This window comes from Macaca thibetana, chromosome 10 (genome assembly GCF_024542745.1).
Source record: "Macaca thibetana thibetana isolate TM-01 chromosome 10, ASM2454274v1, whole genome shotgun sequence".
Lineage (NCBI taxonomy): Eukaryota > Metazoa > Chordata > Mammalia > Primates > Cercopithecidae > Macaca > Macaca thibetana.
This window is the reverse complement of record NC_065587.1, coordinates 25,135,117-25,160,191: the sequence shown is the minus strand read 5'-3', so window position 1 is coordinate 25,160,191 and position 25,075 is coordinate 25,135,117. Positions and strand designations below refer to the sequence as shown.

Genomic DNA, 25,075 nt, shown 5'->3' with positions numbered 1-25,075 from the left:
TGCTAGGCTTGGCCATGCCTGTTGAATTTGGAGGTGCTCGAGCATCTGTGGAAGGATGAATGGAGAAATGAACAACGAAATGAATCAATATGCGTGAGTTGAATGACAACGCTGTCAGGTCAGCAAGCAGCTCTGTAGGCATGGTTGTGTTCTCTCTCCTAGACCCCAGAAATTTCCATCAGTGAACCCAACAGCAAGTCCAGCAGTGGCACCAGATCTGGAAGCCAGCAGATCTCTCAGGACAACCAGTCAAGCTCTCCTGGGAGCTCAGACATTCTGAGCAAGGAGAGCGAGGGGGTCGGCAGCCCCGACCCTGAGCGGATGACCAGCATCAATGGTGAGAAGGCCCAGGAGCTGGGCTCAAGTGCGACACCAGCCAAAAAGACCCTCCCCTTCAAGAGGGGCATGAGGAGGGGTGATGTGTTGTTGATGGTGGCCAAGCTGGACCCGGACTCAGCCAAGCCAGAGAGGACTCATCCCCATGACACCCCGCCTTGCAAGACCCCTCCCCCGGCCACAGATACTGGAAAGGAAAAGAAAGGGGAGACCTCTGGGGCTCCTTGTGGCCCCCAGGCCAGCACTGAGATCTTGGCCCCGAAAGCTGAGAAGACCCGGACTGGGGGTCTTGGGGATGCAGGCCAAGGAACTGTGGCACTGAAAAAAGGCGAGAAGGGTCAAAGCATAGTGGGGAAGGGGGGTGGGACCCCCAAAACCAAAGAGCTGAAAGAGGCTGAGCCCCAGGGCAAAGACAGGCAGGGGACCAGGCCCCAAGCCCAAGGGCCCGGCGAGGGGGTGCGACCAGGGAAAGCAGAGAAGGAGGGAGGGGAGCCCACAAGCCCGGTGGAAAAGGAGAATATCTCTAAGAATGTAGGGAGTGAAGGGAAGCATGTAGGGCCCCAAATCCCTGAGAGAAAGTGGGGAAGTTTCCTGGGAAGAAGGAGTAAGTGGGATGGTCCCCAGAATAAGAAGGACAAAGAAGGGGTGCTCTTAAGTAAGGCAGAGAAGACAGGTGAGCCTCAGACCCAGACAGAGAAGAAAAACCAAATGCAGGGTGAGCTGGGGGACGATCTGAGAATGGGGGAGAAAGCAGGTGAGCTTCGGAGCATGACTGGGAAAGCAGGTGAGTCCTGGGATAAGAAGGAAAAGATAGGGCAACCCCAGGGTAAGTCCGGGAAGGCAGGCAAAGCTCGGAGTCAGACGGAGAAGGGCTGTGAAGCCCCAAAGGAGGTGAGCACGATGGTGGAGTCACCAGTGGCTGCTGGGAAGGGAGGCTGGTCAGGAAGAAGTGGGCAGGAAGCAGAGCGGCCCTGCTCAAGAGAAGATGTTGGGTCTGGTGCCCTGGAGACAGAGCTGGAAGGACCCAGCCAGCCTGCTCTGGAGAAGGATGCAGAAAGGCCTCGGATACAGAAGGAGAACCAAGATGGGCTGGCCCCCCAGGAGGCGGGCAAAGGAGGCCAGAGCAGAAACTCAGAGCAGGTGAGGGGGCTGCGGCCCTGGGAGCGGGGAGGGGCAGACAGGGCCCCCCCAGAGATGGAGGGATGGGAAAGATCTGCCCCCAGGGATGGGCAAGGGGTGGACGGGCGGTGGTCAGGGAATTGGAGAGGGGTGGCTGGAACTGCGAGGCACCCAGAGGAGGGGATGAGCACTTCCTTCATGAGCAGAAGTCTTAAAGTTTCCATTGCACCTGCCCTGGAGTGGAATTCCCCACGGAGTGAGGGAAGGTCCCCAAAATGTGAGGTGTCTCTTCACGGCTGACATGGTAGAGCTTGCTTATGATGTCACACGACAGCTTTCAAACTTGGAATGGCATAAAGAGCAGATTGTTAAAAATGCAGATTCCTGGGGCCAGCCATGGAGTCTCATTACAAAGACCAGGAGTGGGGCCCAGGAATCTGCATTTATTTATTTATTTGAGATGGAGCCTTGCTGTGTCACCCAGGCCAGGGTGTGGTGGTGTGATCTCGGCTCACTGCAAACTCCGCTTCCTGGGTTCCAACGGGAATCTGCATTTAAATAAGCACACTCCCTCTCCCGTTCTCCCCCAGGAGATTCCGATTTGGACGGCCCCAGACCACACTGTGGGAAACCCCCGTGGAAGGTGGAAGGTGGGCAGTGGTGCCATTTGCTGGTTTAATTTATGTGATCTTGGTTCTCAGGCTCCTGAGGACAGATGGTACGAGGCAGAGAAAGTCTGGCTGGCTCAGAAGGACGGATTTACTCTTGGTAAGTAGGGGCGTTAGCACCTTTGGAGGGTCCGAGTCTTCTCTTGTGCCTCCTACTGCTGCCAGCCATATGTTCCAGGTCCTGATTACACTTTGAGCGTCAGGAGGGGAGAGGAGCAGTGGAGACTGTCTTTCAAAGGCATTTGTGTCTTGACAATGAGTTATTTACCTACTGAAACTCATTAATGCAACACGCATGCTTGCTTTCTATGGTGTTCTTCAAGGAACCCAGAGTCGGGTACAAGTGGGCCAATAGCTTTGATCTCATAAGCCTACTTTTGTCGATTGGTTGTGGCTGATCACTGCACTCTACTGAGAAGTGATTTTGAGTCCCAGTCTGAACGTGGCTGGGAAGAGTGGTTGATTAGTGATGTCTGCCATGGGCATTGGAGGGGGAAATGGCAGCTTGTATGCCATCATCTGCCATTCCAGGTCTGTGTATGAGATAGGTCAGTGTACCCAACTGTCTGGGTGCCTACTCTGTGCCTGGCACTGTGACAGCTGGTAAAAGCCTAAGGTGAGTCAGACTGAGCCTGACCTTAAAGGATTTGGGTTCACAACTCAGAAAGCTCCAAGCGAATAGAACCCAAACAGAGAAGGTGTAGCCTCTTTCTGACCTGTCCCAAGCCTCCTCCCAAGCTTGCTGGCCCAGCTTAGAGCCTCTCGTTTCTCCTACCCTCGCCTCTTTCCCCTCTTCTCCTCCCATCTCCTCCCCTTTCCCCTTCTCTGTCTGGGATGTACAACCAGCTACGGTGCTAAAGCCAGATGAGGGAACAGCAGACCTGCCGGCAGGAAGGGTGAGACTTTGCATTGATGCTGACAAAAGTATCACTGAGGTGGATGAGGAGCATGTCCATCGGGTGAGTCCCCTGTCCCGCTGCCCCCCTGCTCCATACCCTCCTTCCCCCGCCCTGCAAGAAGTTTCCTTGTACCTGACTACTAATACCATTTTGGCTTGATGCCCTGTAAGGAGTTATAGCAAAGAACCCCACTGAACTCATTGCTTTGCTGGAGGGATATTGTTAGGGGGTCATTCACCCTTTCCTGTGGTTTCTCTTAATGAGGACACATCAAGGGACATGTTTATCAGGTCTTAGAACTGGGAGTTCTTCTGATGGACCCAAAAAAATGACTGCTTTTAATTTTATACGTATTGCAAATCATACTACAGAGCATGTTTCTGTTTTCACTCTAGCTGCCAGGGAACTCAGAGCCAAATTTGCTGCTTGCCCGTAACCACAGCATAGGTTCCAGTGGCCTATATTTCGGCATCAAACTTTCTTTCAGCTTTGCTCTTTAAATTGTTTTGAATACATTTTTTGTTGTGCACCATAAATCCTTTTGAGGACAAATCACAGTGTAATGATAGAAAAAAAAGTTCTATCATGCCCTTTCCACCCCCTTGCAGCCTGATAATTTAGAAGGAGTTTTCCTCCTTGCTCATTTGCATTCCTTTCTGCTCCTCCTCTGCCCACCTCTCCCACGTTGGGCGTTTACAAAGGCTCAGTGGCCTTGCAAGAAAGGCTGATCTATGAGAGGGCTCAAGCTTGGCCCAAACCCGAGACTACTAGGTTCAGAAAACTCCCTGAAGCTGGAGAGAATGATAGGACGCCTCTTAGAATAGATGTTTCAAGAAGCAGCTTCACACACCCCTTGCTTCTAAGGTTTCCTAGGAATCAGTGGTTTTTCCTAGGAATCAGATGGTTTCCTAGGAATCAGTGCATGATGGGCTATGAGACCAGTGAGGCGGTTTGGCCATTGGCCTCCTCTCCTGGGTATCACGGAGCATATTGACAGCTTCTCCATAAGACTCAGAAGAGAAGGAAATGGCAGTGAATGCTCGCACACACTGGAGCATCACCTGTCTTTTTGTGGTGTTTGAGATTCAGAAAGTGCTTTGAATTTCATCAAGTCTGCCTTGGGAGCGTCTGCCCTCATGGTCCACCGAGTGCAGGACCACAGCGAAGAGGGGTTGCCTCATAGGTTGCACAGAGGACAAGGAGAAGGCATGGCCCTATTTTATTCGTAGGGCTTCATCACTTCCCATCCAGAGTCCCTGTGCTCTGTTCCGGTCTTTGGCACATAGCTCTCAAAAGGAGGGCTCTGTGTGTGTGTGTGTGTGTGTGTGTGTGTGTGTTGGGGGCCCAGGAGGCCACAGGAGACTCTATGTGACGGTTTCACAGGCCAACCCCCCTGAGCTGGACCAGGCCGAGGACCTGGCCTCTCTCATCAGTGTCAACGAATCCAGTGTCCTGAACACGCTTCTGCAGCGCTACAGGGCTCAGCGGCCGCACACCTGCACGGGACCTGATCTGATCGTCCTCCAGCCCCGGGGGCCCTCAGTGCCATCTGCAGGGAAGGTGAGGTGGGACCATGGGGGGCAGGGCTGGGAAGCTGAGGGCAGGAGGGTCTGGGGGTATCCCTCTGCATCTGAGGTGACAGTAGAACCATGAGAGCCCCCAGTCTACCTGGCTGCAAACAGCGTCCTTCTCGCGGCATTGCGGGCATCCTGTGGCGTGGACCATGAGATTCCCCCATTCCCTGGGTGGAAAGATCAGTCACCATTAGGACAGAAACAGCAGCATTAAATGCCACAAGAATAACGAAAGAAAATACTGAATGAGTATGAACTCTACCAGATACTGCCTCATGCACCTTGTATTAACTCAGTTCATTCTCACATATCCACCTGAAAACACAGGTGCTGTGACTAGCCCATTTTACAGTTGAGAAGAGCCAGCTGGGCCAGGTGTAGGCTAAACTCTCAGGTCTAGCAAGCAGAGGAGATGGGAGAAAACCCAGGGCACCGGGCTCCTGTGTGCTCTTGCTGAACTCTTGGGAGCCCTGAGCACCCACATCACGGGAAAACAGAAGCTCAGTTGTGCTTTAGTTTTTTTCCTCGCAAGTGTAGAAACGGCCGATTTTTGTTGAGACGGACAAGAGCAAAGGAAATCTCTAAGCGCCACCTTGTGGACGCACGAGGCACCTCAGCCGAGTCACGGAAGCGCGGCCCTTCAGTAATTCAATAGTGATTGAGCTATTGATTGAGGCTCTCCTACCGGGCCAGGCACAAAGAACAGCACGGAAGATGCCGGGCGAGCAAGCCTGCCCTTGTGGAGTTGCTGTTCTAGGAAGAAAAGACAGACCATCAACAATAAAGATAAGAGTGGCCCGAGGAGATGAGTGGAGGAAGAGGTGGGAGAGGTTAGGAGAAGCCAGGACAGAGCGGGGTCAGTTCTCAGGATGATGATTCTGGCTTTTACTCTGAGTGGGATGGCAGCTACTGTGGATATTTATTTATTTATTTATTTACTTACTTACTTTTGAGACGGAGTGTCGCTCTGTCGCCCAGGCTGGAGTGCAGTGGCCGGATCTCCGCTCACTGCAAGCTCCGCCTCCCGGGTTCCCGCCATTCTCCTGCCTCAGCCTCCAGAGTATCTGGGACTACAGGCGCCCGCCACCACGCCCGGCTAATTTTTGTATTTTTAGTAGAGACCGGGTTTCACCGTGTTAGCCCGGATGGTCTCAATCTCCTGACATTGTGATCCACCCGCCTTGGCCTCCCAAAGTGCTGGGATGACAGGCGTGAGCCACCGCACCTGGCCGATTTTTATTTTTTATGAACTGGGCCGCCTCCCCGGCCAGAGTAGGCTTAGAGAGAGTCCCTACTGGGGTTTTTAGCAGAGCAATGACGTGCTATGACTTAGGCTGTAAAAGGATGCCTTTGGTTGCTGGGTAGAGGACAGATGGGAAGAGGCTCAGTGGAGGCAGGGAGACCTGTGGGAGGCGAGACGGTACCTGTGTGCTGTCTGGAGACTCAGTGGGAAGTCACAAGCCCCTAGGACACCTGGTGTCCAGGAAAGCTCATGATACCTCTTCTGGTTTCCATGTTCTCCTCTGCCAATTGGGGGTGAAAAGCCACATCTTACCCTTTGGGGCCCTGTGGAACAAACCCATCCCTAGTCCCTGAGCAATGCTAAAGCCATTAAAGGGGATATAGTGGCCCTGTAACCCTCCCTCCAAGATTTTTCTCCTCAGAGTGACCCACGCCACCCCTTCAGTCACTCCCAGCGGCTCTCCCGTCACAGCTGTCCATGGTCAAGGGCCCTGGGAGGACCTCAGAAGCTCTGGGTGGGCCAGAGCTTGGCGCGTGCCCTCTCCCATCCCTGTGGTGAGTGCTTAGGCTTCTATGACTGCAGCCCAAGGCCTCTGAGCTGTCCGAATTGCTGAGTGACTTCTCTGGCTCCCTGGAAATCCCTGGAAGGGACATTTTTATAGGCCCAGATAGCAAGCAGGCCCTCATTGGCCATCGTGGACCGAGGCATCGGAACTTAGGCAAAAGTGCTAAAAGGTGCAGGCGTTGGTACACACCCTGAAGGTAGATCCCCCACCTCCCTTCCTAACCCTGGGGTGGGGTGCGGCACTGGTCCCCACCCTTCCCTCAAGTCTTCCAGCCTCCTACCCTCAAACCCACACCCATCTCCTGTCCTTAGGCTGGATCAACCTCTGATTCCCCAAATGGCCACCAGGTGGGAGCACAGGCCTGCGGTGAGGCTGAGACCACCTTGAGGATGGGCTGGGTGGGGTCTGGGCCACACTGGGGGCCTCTCTCACTGTGGGGCTAGACCCACTCGGGTCTGGGTGTGTGCCTGGGGGCGTGCAGGTCTTGGTGCATAAAAGCGTGAGTTTGAGCATGGGTGTGACCACGTGGGTAGAGGTGGGTCCCATCCCTGCGTGCAGAGCCCTCGGCAACTGTTGTATGCATGTGCCTACAAGCACACTTTCGTGCATGTATGCAAGGGCACATGTACACAGATGCGAAGGCACGTGTACGTGCACACATGTATGAGTGCCTTCAGGAACCTGGCTGTGCAGAATTCTTCCTTCTCCCTCCAGGCAGTGGACCTGAGCGGGCTGATGGATGGGACTGCCCGTTCCTTGAACTTTAGTTTTCCCAGACTGGGGGATGGCTCTAGGACTCAGACTCCAGGACCCTCTGCCTGCCTTAAGCCCTAAGGCTGTGGTCAGCCAGTGTGGGGGCATATCCCCGCTTTGCCTGCATTAGGGTCCTGCTGAGCCCTACATCTGGCATCGGGATAGGGACTCATGACTGTTCCTCAGGGGCTTGGAGCAGGAAAAGCCAACAGTGGATTGGGGACAGCCCCAGCCCCAAGCTAGGCATCCAGACTGAGGGGAGGGCCATCACACCGGGGTTTGTGCCCCTAGTTCGGCCAAGGGACTGTGCTAGGGAGGGCAGATGGGGCCTTGGCAGACCCAGTGGGCACCCTCAGTATCCTGGGCTTCAGACATCCTCATGCAGCAGGGCCCATTCCTCTTGTTTCTTTTGGTGCCTCTCCGCTGACCTCACAGTAACCTCCCGCCCTCTTCCCTTGCTGCCAAATCCAATGTCAAGTCTCTGGTCTCCTCTTACTGAACTCAGCAGCATTTTCCTCCCTCTTCCTGAAACACACCCTTCCTTGGCTCTAAGACTCCGCTTTCCTGGTTTTCCTTCCGGCCCACTGGCCGCCCAGTCAGTCTTCCTTGTGGTCTCCCTGACCTGTGCCTGTCAGGGTGCTCCATCCCCACACTCTTCATTGGTGATCTCATCCAGCCTTGTGGCTTTCAAATGCCTCCCGTTCACTACAATTGAATCATATCTTTTGTTGATCATCTCTGTCTTGCCACCAGAAGGCAAGCTCCACCAAGCAGGGACTTAAAAAAAAAAAAAAAAAAATCAGGTTTACTGAGGTGTAATTTACGTTATAGTCTAGTTCACCTTTTTAGTGCCCAGTTCTGTGTGTTTTTAAGTAAGGTGTATAGTTGTGTAACTGCTTCAACAATCAATTACATGACAGTTCCCGTCACCCCCAAAAGTTCTCTGGGCCCCTCTGTGGTCAACTCAGCCCCAAGTTCTACCCCTGGTAGACACTGATCTGTTTTTTTTGTCCCCATAGTTTTGCCTTTTTCAAAAAAAAAAAAAAAAAAAAAAAAAAAAAAAAAAAAAACCATGTAAATGGCATTGTACGGTATGTAACCTTTTGAATTGGCTTCTTCCAGGCAACACAATGCATTGGAGATTCACCCGTATGGTTTTATTTATCCACAGTTTGTTCCTTTATTTCACTGATGTACTTATTTCATTGTACTTTATTTCATTGTACTTATTTGTTCATAGGATGACCACTTGTCCTGGTTTTCCTGGGACTAAAACGTTTTCTGGGACATGAGACTTTCAATGCTAAAACCAGGATAGCAATTTGGGAGGCCGAGGCTGGCGGATCACCTGAGGTCAGGAGTTCGAGACAAGCCTGGCTAACATGGTGAAACCCCATTTCTACTAAAAATACAAAAATTAGCCAGGCGTGGTGGTGCACGCCTTAACCCCAGCTACTCAGGAGGCTGAGGCAGGAGAATCGCTTAAACCTAGGAGGTGGAGGTTGCAGTGAGCCGAGATGGCACCGTTGCACTCCAGCCTGGGCAACAGAGAGCAAAACTCCATCTCAAAACAAAAACAAAAAACAAAAGAACAACCAAGATGGGTGATTATCCTAGTTCACTAGTTGAAGGACATTTGTGTTGTTTTAGTTTTTGGTGATTTCGAATGTATAGTCAATATAACCAATGACATAGAGGGATTTTTTGTGAACATACATTATTTCTTTAGGGTAAACACCTGGAGAGGGGTTGTGGGGTTGTGGAGAGGGGTAATGAGTGTGCATCTCACTGTAGAAGAAACTGCCAAGCTGTTTTCCATAGCGGCTGCATCATTCAGCATTCCCATTAGTGTCGTATGAGAATTCCAGTCACTCCTCATCTTCACCAAACTTGGTAGTGACTGTTAAATATTTTTTCAGCCATTGTAATAGGCATATAATGGTATCTCTTTGCAATTGGCTAGAATTTCCTTTATCCATTTTGTGTCACACTGTGCCCGAGTGCCTGCTGCATAGTAGACACTAATGGATTATTTTACTGAATGAAGTATGAATGAGTGGATGAAGCACATATGATTTCAGGTATCACCTAAATCTGTTACAGCAAATATGTAGCACACATACCACTAACTCCCCCATGTGCCGTTCCCTGTGTCCATGGCAGACATCACTAATCGTAATGGATAATTATGCCCTTGATCCAGCTGCCTCGCTTTAGGCAGATACTATGCGATGCTTTGAGTAACCAGTGAGATGAATCTTATGGACGAATGTAGCTCTCATTCAGGCCTCTAACTAACTAAAGAGGAGACCTAGGCTCAGAAAACAGGCATGGGTTGTCCAAGGACCCACAGGGCGCCAGGGGCAGAACTAGACACACAGGCTCGGCTCCTCCCAGTAGAGTAGGAAGGGAGGCAGGGACGCAGATCTGGAGGCAGGGACACAGATCTAGACCCTAGGCCTGGGGAGGGGCACTGTTTTAGAATGCTCCCTAGGCAATGGCTGGATGGGGTGACTGACACCTGTGATCTTCCTGCAGGTGCCCAAGGGCCGCCGGGATGGCCTGCCCGCCCACATTGGCTCCATGGCCCAGCGGGCATACTGGGCGCTGCTGAACCAGCGGAGAGACCAGAGCGTTGTGGCCCTGGGCCGGAGTGGGGCTGGGAAGACCGCCTGCTGTGAGCAGGTCCTGGAACACCTGGTGGGGATGGCAGGCAGCGTGGATGGCAAGGTCTCAGGTACGGTGGTCTCTAGGTGACATGTAGAGTCGGGGTCAGGACGGGGAGAGCTGGAAGGGGGTGCTGAGCTGCTCTTTCTTATATTCATTCAGCTAGCATTCACTGAGCACCAGATACATACAGACCCCATGCTTGCTACTGGGCAGGGCTATCCCTAGGTCACTGGGATATATTTGTTGAAATTAGAATAAGGTACTCCTTCTTCAAGATATTGATGGCTGTTTGCAGGACAGTCATCATACATGGACATTGTTAGAACTGGATACTTGACTGCCATCTGCTGGGAAATCATCCTAATATTCGTACACAAATCTAGGAGAGTGCGATATGATTGAGGCACCCCAGGGATGTGGTGTCTTTGGGCAGTGCACAACCTGCTGAACTGAACAGAGGACTCGAAGAGTGAAGATTCAAGGACAGAGTCTACACTCGTGAGGAGCTAATAGCCGGAGTGGAAACTGAACTGTACCTACGTTCAAACTTGAGTGTTCTTCAAAAAGTGCTGGCAGAGCAGGCTAGGGAAGAAACTCAGGGAGTGTAGAGGAGGGCTGCAGGAGGGCTTTTTCTAGGATGTGATATTTGACCTGAGCCTTAAAAAAAGAATACCAATTGGTCAGGCGCGGTGGCTCACGCCTACAGTCCAGCACTTTGGGAGGTCAAGGTAGGCGGATCACGAGGTCAGAAGATCGAGACCATCCTGGCTAACATGGTGAAACCCCGTCTCTATAAAAATACAAAAAATTAGCCGGGCGTGGTGGCGGGCGCCTGTAGTCCCAGCTACTCGGGAGGCTGAGGCAGGAGAATGGCGTAAACCCGGGAGGCGGAGCTTGCAGTGAGCCGAGATCACACCACTGCACTCCAGCCTGTGAGACAGCAAGACTCTGTCTCAAAAAAAAAAAAAAAAAAAAAACCAATTAATAATAACAACTACAATATTAATAATGATCTTAGTAAATGCTTGCTGAAACCTATATTTCAGGCCCAATTCCAAGGATACTAACATTATTATTATTATTATTATTATTATTGAGACAGGGTCTTACTCTGTCACCCAGGCTGGAGTGCAGTAGTGTGATCTCAGCTCACAGCAACCTTGACCTCCTAGGCTCAAGTGATCCTCCCACCTCAGCCTCCTGAGTAGCTGGGATTACAGGTACACGCCACCACCCTTGGCTATTTTTTTTTTTTTTTTTTTTTGTAGAGATGGGGTTTCACCATGTCCAGGCTGGTTTAGAACCCCTGGGCTCTAGCGATCCACCCACCTCGGCCTTCCAATGTGCTAGGATTATTGGTGTGAGTCTTGTGTCCAGCCTGAACTTTTTTTTTTTTTAATCTAAGACAGCCCTATAAGGTAGATGCTATTATTTAAATTTTATAGATTGAAGGCATTGAGATTCAGCTTGCCTGATGTCACACAGCAAATACTCCTAGAGCTGAGATTCAAACCTTGGCCTACTGGCTGTAGAGCTCTCACCATTGTGGCACTGTTCTCAGCTCTTTTTCATTATTGCACACTCTGAAAAGCCTTTTAAGACATTTATTCCCCTTAATCATTTCCCCTCTGGTGAAATGTTAATACCACAGATAAGCCATATATTCCTTTATGTATATTTGTGTTTTATACATAAAAATTTTTTTGTATACTTTTTTATATTTATACATATATAGAATATAAAATATATTTATACAAATATTTTTTATATTTAATTTTTTGTATAAATTTTTTTTTACTACCACTTCTAAGAATCAGTTTTTACTCATCTCAGGGACAATATCCTCCCATTGAGAATACATGATGCAGGCAATATTGTGTTTCTAATAATAACTATAATAATAGTTCCACCTTTGGAATATTTTCTAAGCATGTGACATTATTAAATCTTTTGGTCCTCGGCCGGGCGCGGTGGCTCACGCCTGTAATCCCAGCACTTTGGGAGGACGAGGTGGGCGCATCACAAGGTCAGGAAATTGAGACCATCCTGGCTAACGTGGTGAAACCCCGTCTCTGCTAAAAATACAAAAAACTTAGCCAGGCGTGGTGGCGGGCACCTGTAGTCCCAGCTGCTCCGGAGGCTGAGGCAGGAGAATGGCGTGAACTACCACTGCACTGCACTCCAGCCTGGGCGACAGAGCAAGACTCTGTCTCAAAAACAAAACAAAAAAAAACCCCAAAACTTTTGGTCGTCATGACAGCCACATGAGGATTAGATTTAATTAGTCAATTAATTGTTTGATTATTAATTAATTATAAATAATTAATAATTAACTAGTTAATTTGTCCCAAATCAGGTAACCAGCAAAGGGAAGATCCTCAGTCTCTTCTAACCGCTTGGCTATACTGCTTCTCCACTAGGATTATTCCAATACTTTGCTGAACACCTACTTTACATCTGGCTCATGCTAGAAACTGGAGATACAGTGGGAAGAGGCACAGTCTCTCAGAATGTAGTTGTGCTGTGAATTGCATGCGTCTGAGGGTGGAAGTCAGGTCAGGCTGTATCCAGGTGCTTAGCACAGTGCTTGTTGCATTGTAGGTATGCAATGAATAGTAGTGGGGAGATTATAGGGCTTTGCAAGCCTGCTTCTAAGCTGTGAGTGCAGGCCCCAGAATGTTATCCTCACCTCTTCCTAGGCTCCATTACGTCTGGGAAGCCCTAGGGCAGCCTCTGTTACCCAGATTGTGCCTATCCCTGGCCCTTCTAGATTGAGTCTTGTTTCCCCTACACCAGGGCTGGTAGTACATGGTCAGTCCAGCAATCGGTGCTCAGTGAAATGTATGTGGTTTATAGTTGGGTTGGGCAGGGAGTGGGTGGCAGGAAGCTCACAGGAAGCCCACAGGGGGCTGAGGCCAGGATGAGGACTGGCCCAAGCAGGGGCCATGGAAAAGGTGGACCTGTGCGAGGTGGGAGTGGCAGCTCCCGGTCCATCAGTGACATGTGGCCCTATGCTGCCCCCAACAGTGGAGAAGATCCGAGCCACCTTCACTGTCCTCCGGGCCTTTGGCTCTGTGTCCATGGCTCACAGCTGCAGCGCCACCCGGTTCTCCATGGTGATGTCGCTGGACTTCAATGCTACCGGCCGCATCACAGCTGCTCAGCTCCAGGTGAGGCCTCTGGGGGGACGTGCAAGGGGGCCTTGAGGCTGCTGTGTCTCTAGCCCCACTCAGTAGAGCCCACGCCTCCAGCTGGGACTCTAGGATGTGTCTGAAATGGTCATGGTGGTGGCTCACGCCTGTAATCCCAGCACTTTGGGAGGTCGAGGCGGGTGGATCACCCGAGGTCAGGGGTTTGAGACCAGCCTGACCAACATGGTGAAACCCTGTTTCTACTAAAATGCAAAAATTAGCTGGGCGTGGTGGCAGGTGCCTGTAATCTCAGCTACTCGGGAGGCTGAGGCAGGAGAATTGCTTGAACCCAGGAGGCGGAGGTTGCAGTGAGCCGAGATCGTGCCATTGCACTCCAGCGTGGGCAACAAGAAGGAAACTCCATCTCAAAAACAAAAAAAAACTAATAATAATAATAATAATAATAAAATAATGAAATGGTCATGGATCCCCTAAATGGGGCCAGTTGCTCCCCACCTCACTTGGTGCCCTGGAACATCCCTTCTGGAGCAAGCCAGCCCATCTGTGCTTCGGACTCTCAGGGGAATGAAATATTCATGAGCAAATACAGAATTCAGCCTCTCATTAGCCAGGTCTTAAAAGCGCAAGTTGAAATTAAACAGACACTCGCCAGCCTTCCGCAACAGTCCGTGTGTGATGAACACATGGCCTGTTTGTTCCCATCTCCAAAATCACCTGTACCCCTCCCCGTCTCCCTCAAACGTCCTGCTTGAACAGAAAATAGGATTAGGTTATTAGAAGAGTTGTTTGTAAAGTGGCGCTGGTATAATATCCAGACTCAAGGAAAACCCCTCCACGCCAAATAAGTTCCTTTTCTGTCCTGGCCCTGAAATCCTACCCTTAATCACTATTTGGGTTAAGGTATTAAAGGCTTCTATTAAAAAGGGAATATGTTGGAAGGTGGCCTCATTTGATCGTTACTACCAATTAAGGTACCTTTGATACCTTAATTGGAATGAATCTATTGCATTAGTTAATTTCCTAGGTGGACTCTGAATTAGTGAGATAAAGGATGAGAAGTTCTGATATGGAGGTTGCCAGCAAAATTTGGACCTGAGATGTTGACTCAAATAGTGGATCAGAGGCTGGGCGCGGTGGCTCACGCCTGTAATCCCAGCACTTTGGGAGCCTGAGATGGGCGGATCACGAGGTCAGGAGATGGAGACCCTCCTGGCTAACATGGTGAAACCCTGTCTCTACTAAAAATACAAAAAAATTAGCCGGGCATGGTGGTGGGCACCTGTGGTCCCAGCTACTTGGGAGGCTGAGGCGGGAGAATGGCGTGAACCCAGGAGGCAGAGCTTTCAGTGAGTCGAGATCACACCACTGTACTCCAGCCTGGGCAACAGAGCGCGACTCCATCTCAAAAAAAAAAAAAAAAAAAGTGGATCAGAGTGGGGCACCCTGGGTAGCTGGGCATCAGGCATGTGCAGATGTACCCAAAGCGCTGACTGGGTGCCCCTCTTCTCTCCCTGCAGACAATGCTTTTGGAGAAGAGCCGTGTGGCGCGGCAGCCGGAAGGGGAAAGTAACTTCCAGGTTTTCTCCCAGATGTTGGCTGGATTGGACTTGGATCTCAGGTGAGCACTTGGGGCAGGTAGAGACAGCTGAGGGCAGTGCAACAAAGGGCACCTGTTCTTTGGGGGCCCAGCCTTAGCTTCTGCCCAGTACTGAGAGGCCATGGGACCCAGGGATTAGGAACATGGTCTCCGATTCCAGCTGCCTGGGTACACAGAGCTCATGGGCTGGGTGACTTTGGTCACATGTCATCCACCCTGAGCCTCGGTTTCTTCCTTTGTAATGTGGAAACAACACCTTTCTTAGACCTTATAGGACTGACTGAGATAATTTACATTCAGCTCTTTATAAATGCTGGGAGTCAAAGCTGTCTGCTGTGATAGTGGCATGTCAATACTGGTCCTGGCGGCAGTGTGGGAAGAGGGAGAGGGACAGCAGACCCCCACATCTTCCAGAAGTTTCTAAACTTTTGTGGGAGTTTTGGGTGTGTAGTAGGGTATGCCTACATGAGGTTCCTCGGGACAGACCTGCCGCTGAGTGGCGCAGTGAGCTGGGTAGTCAGGCAAGTCTCATCTTGGAGGGCTTCCTGGAGGAGGTGGCCTAAAAAGCCATCTCTGCCCTTCCCCAAATCTACAGGGCATCGTTACGCATGTGGCTTATGTGGCTTCCTCTCCCAGAGCCTTGGTTTCCTCCTCTGTTGGATGGATGGGCACGGTCCTCGTGAAGCTCCAGAGAGAGAGAAAATGGGTTTTCCCACATGAAGGGTGATAATTTGTGGTTACTGTGCTCTAATCTCATCACTGTTTGTTCCCCAGCCTTCCCTCCCCATCTGAAGGGCAGCCTCAACCTGTCCTGTGTGTCCTGGCTAAGGCTGGAGGGACAGCTGTAACCTGCAGAGAGAAGGCAGAGAGGAGAAGGAACTCCCACTTTTCAGAGTGATAGTAACTGAGCAGCAGGGAAACTTCTAGAAGGTCTTGGGAATCTGTAGGAGAACTTGGAGTAGGGTTGTATAGCAGAGTGACAAGGACCACCAACTCGAGGACAAGGCTGTGTGGATTTGTATGTTGGCTTTTCCACTTGTTGGCTGTGTGACCTTGAGCTAATGACTTCACCTCTCTGAGCCTGATTTTCCTTATCTACAAAAATAGATGTGACTATATCACAGTGTTGTGGTGAGAGTTAAAATATGAACAGGTAGACAATACTTTTTTTGGTTTGTTTTTTGTTGAGACGGAGTCTCATTCTGTCGCTCAGGCTGGAGTGCAGTGGTGCGATCTCGGCTCACTGCAAGCTCCGCCTCCCGGGTTCACACCATTCTCCTGCCTCAGCCTCCTGAGTAGCTGGGACTACAGGCGCCCGCCACCACGCCCGGCTAATTTTTTGTATTTTTAGTAGAGATGGGGTTTCACCTTGTTAACCAGGATGGTCTCAATCTCCTGACCTCGTGATTCACCCACCTCGGCCTCCCAAAGTGCTGGGATTACAGGCGTGAGCCACCACGCCCAGCCAACAATACTTCTTAAAATAGTGCCCGGACATAGCGATTGCTTTGTGTGTGTTGTTTTTGGAGGATTTGATCTGCCTTGATACCCCCGACAGGCCCTGACCAGGCCCTGACCAGGTCATCCAAAGGAATGACTTTGGATTCAGAGGGACATGGGTTTGATCCTGGCTTTGCCCCACATGGGCTTCTCTGAGCCTTGATTTCTCCTTCTGTAAAATGGGTTCCTACTAGTGCCAACCCCATAGGCATTTAAATGAGATCACATGTCAAGGCAGCAGGCGCCATGTGCGGTGCATAGTAACGGTGTAATGCGGGAAGGAATAGGTAGGTGGACCCTGAACATAGGAGTTTGAGCCCCACTTTCAGCCCCATGGCCTCACCTCTTGGGACCTCCATTTTCTCACCTCTCAGAACACTGAAGGACACACACATCACCCCTGTTCCAGCCCTGGAGCCCCACACTGGGGCTCTCTCTTCTGCACCCCATGGGTGGGGCTTGATTCTGGGGATAGAAGCATTGCCTGCTGGAGAGGGGGATTTGGAGGCTTACCCTGAGGTGGACCCAGGAAGGATGAGGCTCAACTGCGGCTAGCAGAGGATGCCCGACCTCCACTCCCAGCCAGGCCCAGGCCGGGGGCCCTCCATGCTGGAGGCATCCTTATTGAGTTTGGCATCCTTAGGAACTGGGCCAAAGCTGCGTCTGAGAGGAAAGGGCTGCCTAGATGAGTTTCAGGGACCCCAAGGGAGTAAAGTGCTTGGAGCAACTCAGCCCCCTCAGGGAGTCATTGTCATTCTGAAGGTTCCTTGTTAATCCCCAAGTTACTTCCCTTTCTCTACCTCTGCCACTGCCAACTTGGTCCCTCACCGACATGGAAGCTTCCAAAGGTCAAAATCAGGTTCCCACTTGCCCAAATGTCCTTTCTCCCCACTCATGTGGCAAACTCCTAGTCATCCTTCAAAACCCTACTCCAAATCCCTTTTTAAGAGGAGCAGCGTCTGATTCTTGCTCCTCGGTTTCTCCTTTCTACCATTTTGGTGCCTGGTATATGCTTCTGGTTCAAAAACCTGCCAGTGCAGGTCTCCCTTCCTCACCAGATGGACTGGGAGATCTTTGAATCAGGGGCCCTGTTGTCCTTCTTTCTGCCTTCCCAGTACCTCGCACAGGGCTTGGCACCAGGTAGATGCTTCTTAATTATTTGTCAGATTGAATTTCCAGTGAATGGAAGAGAGTGTCAGGAAAACAGAGCTCTTACTCTGTGCCGGCCCGGCAGTGTACAATATCTCATTTAATCCTGGGAGGCAAGAAGAGGTAGGGAGCCCATTTTACAGATAAGGAAACGTGAGTTGCAGAGAAGAGAATTACCTTGTCTGCCACATAGCAGCACTGGGGTTGGACTTGAAGCCTAGCTGGTAAGAGTCCTTCCAAGTCACGAGGCAGAGAGGGGTGTGGGGTCTGTAGAGAATCTAGGGAGAGGACACTGAAGGCCTCAGAACCAGACAAGCTGGCTGGAGACTGATGAGTAACCCTCGACCCTTTCCAGGAACCAATTTGAGCCCACATGGGGATTGGGGATCCTAGGCCGGGCTCTACAGTGCTTTTGTGAGTAGAGAGTGTGATTCGAAGGGGCAGGGGGCATAGCCGTACCCACCCCGCCTTTGGCTTGCATTCCTCAAGCCTGCAAAAGTGGGTGGCCTATCTGCAGGTCTCACTCTCGAGGAGCCTGCAGGTTGAACATGGGAAGGAGCCTTAAACATCGTGTTGCTTCATAAAGTGCAGACTGAGGCCGGGAGAGGCGCACATGGCAGGATAGCGCGGAGTCTGGGCTGGAAGGGCCAGCAGACCTCAGCTCAGCTTCTGGCTGCGTGTCTGCTAGCTGTGAAGGTCTGGGGCAGGTACCCACTCTCAGTGCCTCTGTTTTGTCAACGGTGAAATGGAAATAATTGTACCGATGGAGTGGGGCTGTCATGAGTCATGTTAGAACTTAACGTGCCGCAAGGGCTCATTCGTGTTGACTGTTTCAATATCATCCTTAAGTGAGGCCACCCAGCTGATTAGAAGATCTGGGGTTAGTCTCTGCTCTCCTGATTTTCCTCTACAACCCTTTCTCCTGGGATTTCCTGGCTTTTAGGAAGGGCCAAGGGAGGCCTATGCGTGAGGAATATTTGGGAGATCGAAGATGTCCCAGGGCAGAGTTAGTGGGGCCAAGGCCAGGGACAGTCCCTGGGGTGTCTGGGTAGTTGCATGGAGCCCCACACACTGTGACGACCACCTGCCCTGCCAGGCCTGGTGTGAACAGCCCACTGACTCCTGGTTCCTTCTGTGCTTCCAGGACGGAGCTGAACCTGCACCAGATGGCAGATAGCAGCTCCTTTGGCATGGGCGTGTGGTCCAAGGTAAGGAGGAGGTCCCTCAGGGGTGGGATGTGAGTCCGTGTCCCTGGGGCCAGATGGGAGGGTGATGAGGAGTCGCCGTGCAGCTTGTCTCCTTTGGTACTGGGGTTCACAGTTGGCAAGGGTTGGTCATGTGGAAGAGTCAGGGGCTGCCTTTGTAGGGTCTGGGCTTGTTGGGTAAAGGAGACTCGGACAAATAAAGGAAACCAGACGTAGCATACCTTAGAGGTAGGATTAGGGCCCTGGAATCAGTCTAGTTCAAGCCCCAGCTCTGATACTTATTAAGTAGGTGAACCTCAGGCATGGACCTTAATCTCCCGGGAGGTCTGTCTCTTCTTCAGTACAATAATGATAGTAGCAGTATCTGCCTCATAGGGTTGTTGTGAGGGTGAAATGAAATGATGTGTATAACGTGCTTGGAACAGGGCTTGGCCTAAATCAATCAATAGGGTGCTCTTTGTCAATACTACTGGTGGTTAACTTGGGTAGGTGCACTCAGAGATGGTTTCGTGACGAATATAGTCTATGAGTGGGGCCGAGAGGTATTTCATTGTTTAAAAAAGCAAATGGTTCACTGGTTTGATATTTTATTATTCAATTATTTTAACCATTGTTTTCTCCCTTCTCTCCTTCACCACCACCTATGCTGGGCCTGTGTTGTGTTAGGTGTATGCTTCTGCTAAGTGCTACAAGTATGGTCCTCATCCAAGAATTTTTACTTTAGCAGGAGGCACAGACTTGGAAATTAATGCAATCATGTGAGATAAAATATGTCAGAGGTTGCACGAAATGTTGCAGGCACCACAGGATAGCTGATAGAGCTACTTGGCCTTTGCCAGGGAAGACTTCTTAGCCAAGGGAACATTTGGCCTGGGTTTTGAAGGATGAATAGGAGTTCACCAGCTGGAGGGAATTAGCTAATTTCCACTCCAAAGCCTCTTTTCAAACATACATGTCTGGGAAACAAATAGTGCTAGAATAATTGGATATCTTGGTACCAAAAAAAAAAAAATCCATCCATATTTCACATGATATACTAAAATTAACAAAAAAAAAAATCACAGATCTAATTGTAAAACTTCAAACCACAAAATTTCTAGAAGAAAAGTGAGAAAAATCTCTGTAACCCTGAGCTGGGCAAAGATTTCTTAAATGAGACATCAAAATCCCAGTCCATAAGATTATCATTAACTTTATCAAAAGGATAGTAGCAGTATCTGCCTCATAGGGTTGTTGTGAGGGTGAAATGAAATGATGTGTATAATGTGCTTAGAACAGAGCTTGGCCTAAATCATCTGCTCTCTGAAAGACACTATTACTATGAAAAGCAAGCCACCGACTGGGAGGAAATATTTGCAAATCACTTATCTGATAAAGGATTTTTATCTAGAATATCAAAGTAATTCTCAAAACTCATAAATGAAACAACCCAATAAAAAAGATGGGCAAAAGATGGAATGTACAAAAAAAGCATAAATGGATGGCAACTAAGCACATGAAAATATGCTCAACATCATTGGTCATTAAAGAAATTCAGCCGGTGCGGTGGCTCATGCCTGTAATCCCAGCATTTTGGGAGGCCGAGGCAGGCAGATCACCTGAGGTCAGGAGTTTGAGACCAGTCTGGCCAACATAGAGAAACCCTGTCTCTACTAAAAATACAAAAAATTAGGCTGGGGGCGGTGGCCCACACCTGTAATCCCAGCACTTTTGGAGGCCGAGGCAGGCAGATCATGAGGTCAGGAGATCGAGACCATCCTGGCTAACGAGGTGAAACCCGTCCCTATTAAAAATACAAAAAATTAGCCGGGCATGATGGTGGTGGGTGCCTGTAGTCCCAGCTACTTCGGAGGCTGAGGCAGGAGAGTGGTGTGAACCGGGGAGACGGAGCTTGCAGTGAGCCGAGATGGCGCCACTGCACTCCAGCCTGGGAGACAGCGAGACTCCATCTCAAAAAAAAAAAAAAAAAAAAAACACACACACACACACACACACACACATACACACACACACAAATTAGCTAAGCATGGTGGCACACCCCTGTAGTTCCAGCTACTCAGGAGGCTGAGGCAGGAGAATTACTTGAACCCAGGAGGCAGAGCTTGCAGTGAGCAGAGATCGTGCGGCTGCACTCCAGCCTGGGAGACAGAGTGAGACTCCATCTCAAACAACAACAACAACAACAACAACAACAACAACAAAAACGAAAGGAAAAAAGTTGCTAGGCATGCGCGTGCACACACACACTCTCTTACACATTGCTGAGTATTATCCACAGAGTTTCTAATTCAGTAGCTCTGGGTGAGGCCTGAGAATGTGCATTTCTCACAAGTTCCCAGGCAATGCTGATGCTGCTGGTCCAGGGACCCTGCTTGGAGAGCCACTGTTGTCCAGTCTGTTTCTGCACTGGGCGAGGTGATGTGTCTGCCCCGTCTGAACCCTGGGGGCTAATCTTATAAGTATGTCCCAAATATTATATGGGCAAGCCTGGAGAGTTGGGGGCATATCAGAGAGGCTGCCTGGAAGAGGTGACCAAGAGCTGGCCATGAGAATGAGAATGACATTTCTTTCATTGTCAAAACTCAGACATGAAACAAGCTGGAATGAGAATGAAATTAACAGATGCAACAAGGCTGGCATTCTTGCTAAACCAAATATTGGGGGGGTACCCTCTTATTCGGGGGACTCTGCAGTCTGTTCTTTTTTCATACCCTTTCCCCCATGATTTGGGGTGATTAGGAGCCCAGACCTCGACCTTGAAGGCAAGAGATGAGAAATGACCTCAGCACTGATTTTTCTCATTCGTTTAATGAGCTTTGGCCAAATATATCCATTTGAATCAGCAAAAGAGTTGTTTTTTATTTTCCTATTGTTTTTGAGAAGGAAAAGGGCCCAAGCGGGGGCCCTCTGAGCTTTCCCCAACCTGACCTGTTTGTTAACAGTCTGCATAAAGCCATTGGTCACAGCGTGAATTCGTGTCAAAGAAGCGTTTGAAGTGGTTTGCTTTTTTTTCTCTTTATTTCTGAGGGGCATTTTTTAGACCAATTGATTTGCAGGAACTGGTAGGGTGTTTCTTTGTTCTCTCTCTGCTACCTGGCAGGTATCAGGAGAATGTTTGCTCTGTTCTTTCAGAAGAAAAATAAAGTCTGAAAATTCGTTGGTCTTTGATACAAGCCTGGGCCAGTTACTGGGGTTGAGTAGGCCAGGTACAGCTTCATTAAGGAAATCTGGTGATCAGGATATGCCCCCCAATAATGGGAGCTGCTAAGTCCCCAAGGCTGTCCAATGTCAGCTCTTCTTCTTCTTCTTCCTTCTTTCTTTTTCTTTTTCTTCTTTCTTCTTCCTTCTCCTCCTCCTCCTCCTCCTCCTCCTCCTCCTCCTCCTCCTCCTCCTCCTCCTCCTCTCATCATCAAGGATGGCAGCATTGGGCAAGTTGGGGAGGGCAAAGCCTCAATGGCCCATGGGGAGGGCTTGGCCTGCTCCTGTTTTTTAAAAACAAAACGAAACAAAACAAATCTAATTTACGGTTGGGCACAGTGGCTCATGCCTGTAATCCTAGCACTTTGGGAGGCTGAGGTGGGCGGATTACCTGAGGTCAGGAGTTCGAGACCAACCTGGCCAACATGGTGAAACCCTGTCTGTACTAAAAATACAAAAATTAGCTGGGTGTAGTGGCATGTGCCTGTAATCCCAGCTACTCGGGAGGCTGAGGCAGGAGAATCTCTGGAACCCAGGAGGCAGAGGCTGCAGTGAGCCAAGATCACACCACTGCACTCCAGCCTGAGTGACAAAGCGAGCGAGATTCTGTCCCAAGAAAAAAATAAAAAACAAAAACCGAAATTACTACATACTTCCTATAGAGAAATCAGAAAAAACAGAAAGGCAAAACCAAAAACCAGAATACACGCACACACTCAAGCAAACCAGAAAACAAGCGCCATTCACTTCACCACCCTGAGAAACCCACTGGTCCTATACCTGCAGATGTTCTTCCAGTATTTTTCCTACAAATATTTTACATAATTCATAACACACTGTATATCATTAAAACTTTCTGACCGGGCACAGTGGCTCGCGCTTGTAATCCCAGCACTTTGGGTGGCCAAGGCGGGCAGATCACCTGAGGTCAGGAGTTCGAGACCAGCCGGATCGTTATGGTGAAACCCCGTCTCTACTAAAAATACAAAAATTAGCCGGGCATGGTGGCAGGCGCCTGTAATCTCAGCTACTCAGGAGGCTGAGGCAGGAGAATCGCTTGAACCCGGGAGGCAGAGGTTTCAGTGAGCCGAGATTGTGCCACTGCACTCCAGCCTGGGCGACAGCATGAGACTCCGTTTCAAAAACAAAACAAAACAAAACAAAACACATACACACACACACACACACACACACACACACACAACTTTCACAAACATTAAAAGACATGGTTCCCTGAACTGCTGTTTCCCTAATATTGTCCATTTACATGGTTTTAAACCTTTTTGTGGTTCTTAGTGATAAGGTGATAAATATCTTTGGGCGTCCGGCTTGCATTACCGTCTCAGACTCCCAAACCTCCGTCTAAGAAGATGTCTCCAGTTATCTTTCCTGTTGTCTCCTTGGTAACAATCTCCCATCTCTGATCACACTGTTTATTTATGATTTGTCTCCCCTCGGCCCTAAGTTCCGTGAGGGTGGGAGTCTCACTTGTCTTGATCCCTCCTGAATAGACAAGGGCTAGCATTCAGCCAGGCATACAGCAAGTGCTCAATAAACGTGTGTTGAGTGAATAAATGAACGAGCATGCCCAACTCACCACCACTTAACTAAAATCACATCTTTTCAATTTTCAAATCGTTTGCTACTGTGGTCATCTGAGATGGGTTAATTACACTTTATTTTCTCCCCAGTATCATTTCACTAGGTCTTTAGGGATCTCATGTCTGCCTTTGAACCCACTCCTTGGATCCTGGGAGCTGGGGCAGTTGCTGGGAATCTCAGAGGACCCAGAGAAGGGAATTAGAAACCCTGGGGATCCCATCTCTCAGTCATTGTGGGCAGCCTGGGGTCCTCAAATCTGGGCTGAGTAGTACTGTGGACCCAGCTCAGTGGGTGAACACACTTAACCCCACCATCAATGGCTCTTGTTTGGGGATGGTCGCTAGAAGCTCATTGTCAATGGATATTTGTTGATCTTATTAGATGCCAGGTATTGGCACACAGAAATAACTCCACTGGGTCTCACCCATCAAGTGACTCACTTTTGGGAGGTGGTGGTGGGCTGCCATGTCTACATCAACAGATCATTCCAAGCTGGAGAGATATGTGCCTGAGTGGAGGTGTATGTCGGCTGAGGCCAAGCTGGGAGGAGGAAAGGCATATCAGGGAGGGCTGCCTGGAGGAGGCAACCATGAGCTGGAGCTGGACTGAGAGTGAATTAGACAGGTTCAGGGAGGCCAGCATTCTGGCTACACTGAGCACCTCATGCAAAGGTAAACATGAGTGGCCAGTCAAAGCAAGGACCCCAGGGTAAAAGTGCGGAGACCCCCAGCGTGGCACTGGCCAGGTCCTCGGAGGCTGCCTGTACCCGGTGACTGCCAGTTTCTCCTCTTAGTCCTCACACTGCGCCCTCACTGCCTGCCACATTTCAGCTTGTAAATGGAACTTACTTGAGAACTGCCAAGCACCAGGATACATTTGAAATCACAAAGCTTTCATATTATTTTCTTCTTCTCTATAATTTCTTTTTTGTAACCTAGCCTAATTTTTTAAAAATGTGCCCAGCAGCAGTGGTAATAATAATAATAATAATAATAATAATAATAATAATCCTTGCCACCCAGCAGTTTGCTTCTGGCTGTCACATTCCAGGCCTTGGCCCGAGGCACATTTATTTTTTATGACCCAGTTGTCAACTGTGGGGGAATGGTGCTCAAATGGAAGGATAAGGAATTATTCGTGCCAGGGGCTCTGCCAGGAGCTTTCTTTTACTTAATTCTCTCAGTGGTTCTTTAAATAAGGAATTATGATCACATCTGTTTTTTTCAGGAGAAGTATCCAGGCTCAGAGAGGTGAAGCTGCTTGCCCAAAGGCACACAGCTTTTAAGTGGTGGAGTCAGGACTGGGATCCAGGTTGGCCTGACTTTAAATTTGGTACTTTCGTTCTTCCCACTGTCATCTCAGATCACGATGCAGATCGTGGCTGAAGACAGTGTGCTCTGAGGTCTGGTCCACGTGCTCTCTTGGGGGGGGTCACTTAACTTCTCTTAGCCTCAGTTTTTCACCTGTGGGATGGGTAGAGCAACACCCTTGGATGACACCAAGGACTGGGGGCCCTTCCCCATATGGGTAGCCTTGCGGAAGTAACTTCACCTCTCTGAGTCTCCATTTCCTCCTCTGTCGGCTGGAGAGACCCAGCCTGCCTCATGGGGAAAAAGCGCCCAGTACAACAGAATATGTGCTCAATGGACACTTTCTCTCCTCTCCACTTCAATGGACTCTCGATGCTGAGATAAGAAGTGGATTGGTGAGATGCTGAGCAACGGGTAGGGCGGCTCCTGGCTGTGGACCGACACCTGTCCTGCCCTCCCTGCAGTGTCCATGAGGTTCACCGACCTGTGCAGGCACCCACGTGATGTTCCTTTTGAGATGCACTGAATCAGTGTT

The 25,075-nt window shown here is 49.8% G+C and overlaps 1 protein-coding gene across 2 annotated transcripts in view; it reads left to right on the top strand.

The window, feature by feature from the left end:
• MYO18B (myosin XVIIIB) overlaps positions 1–25,075 on the top strand; it is a 300,206-nt gene that overhangs the window by 26,434 nt on the left and 248,697 nt on the right. For both annotated transcript variants that reach the window (XM_050745880.1, XM_050745879.1), the window contains exons 4-11: positions 163–1,476; positions 2,157–2,223; positions 2,970–3,082; positions 4,406–4,582; positions 9,696–9,894; positions 12,855–12,997; positions 14,497–14,597; positions 18,370–18,433. In XM_050745880.1, the coding sequence (XP_050601837.1) occupies positions 163–1,476; positions 2,157–2,223; positions 2,970–3,082; positions 4,406–4,582; positions 9,696–9,894; positions 12,855–12,997; positions 14,497–14,597; positions 18,370–18,433 (2,178 nt within the window). The remainder of the gene's footprint in view (positions 1–162; positions 1,477–2,156; positions 2,224–2,969; positions 3,083–4,405; positions 4,583–9,695; positions 9,895–12,854; positions 12,998–14,496; positions 14,598–18,369; positions 18,434–25,075) is intronic.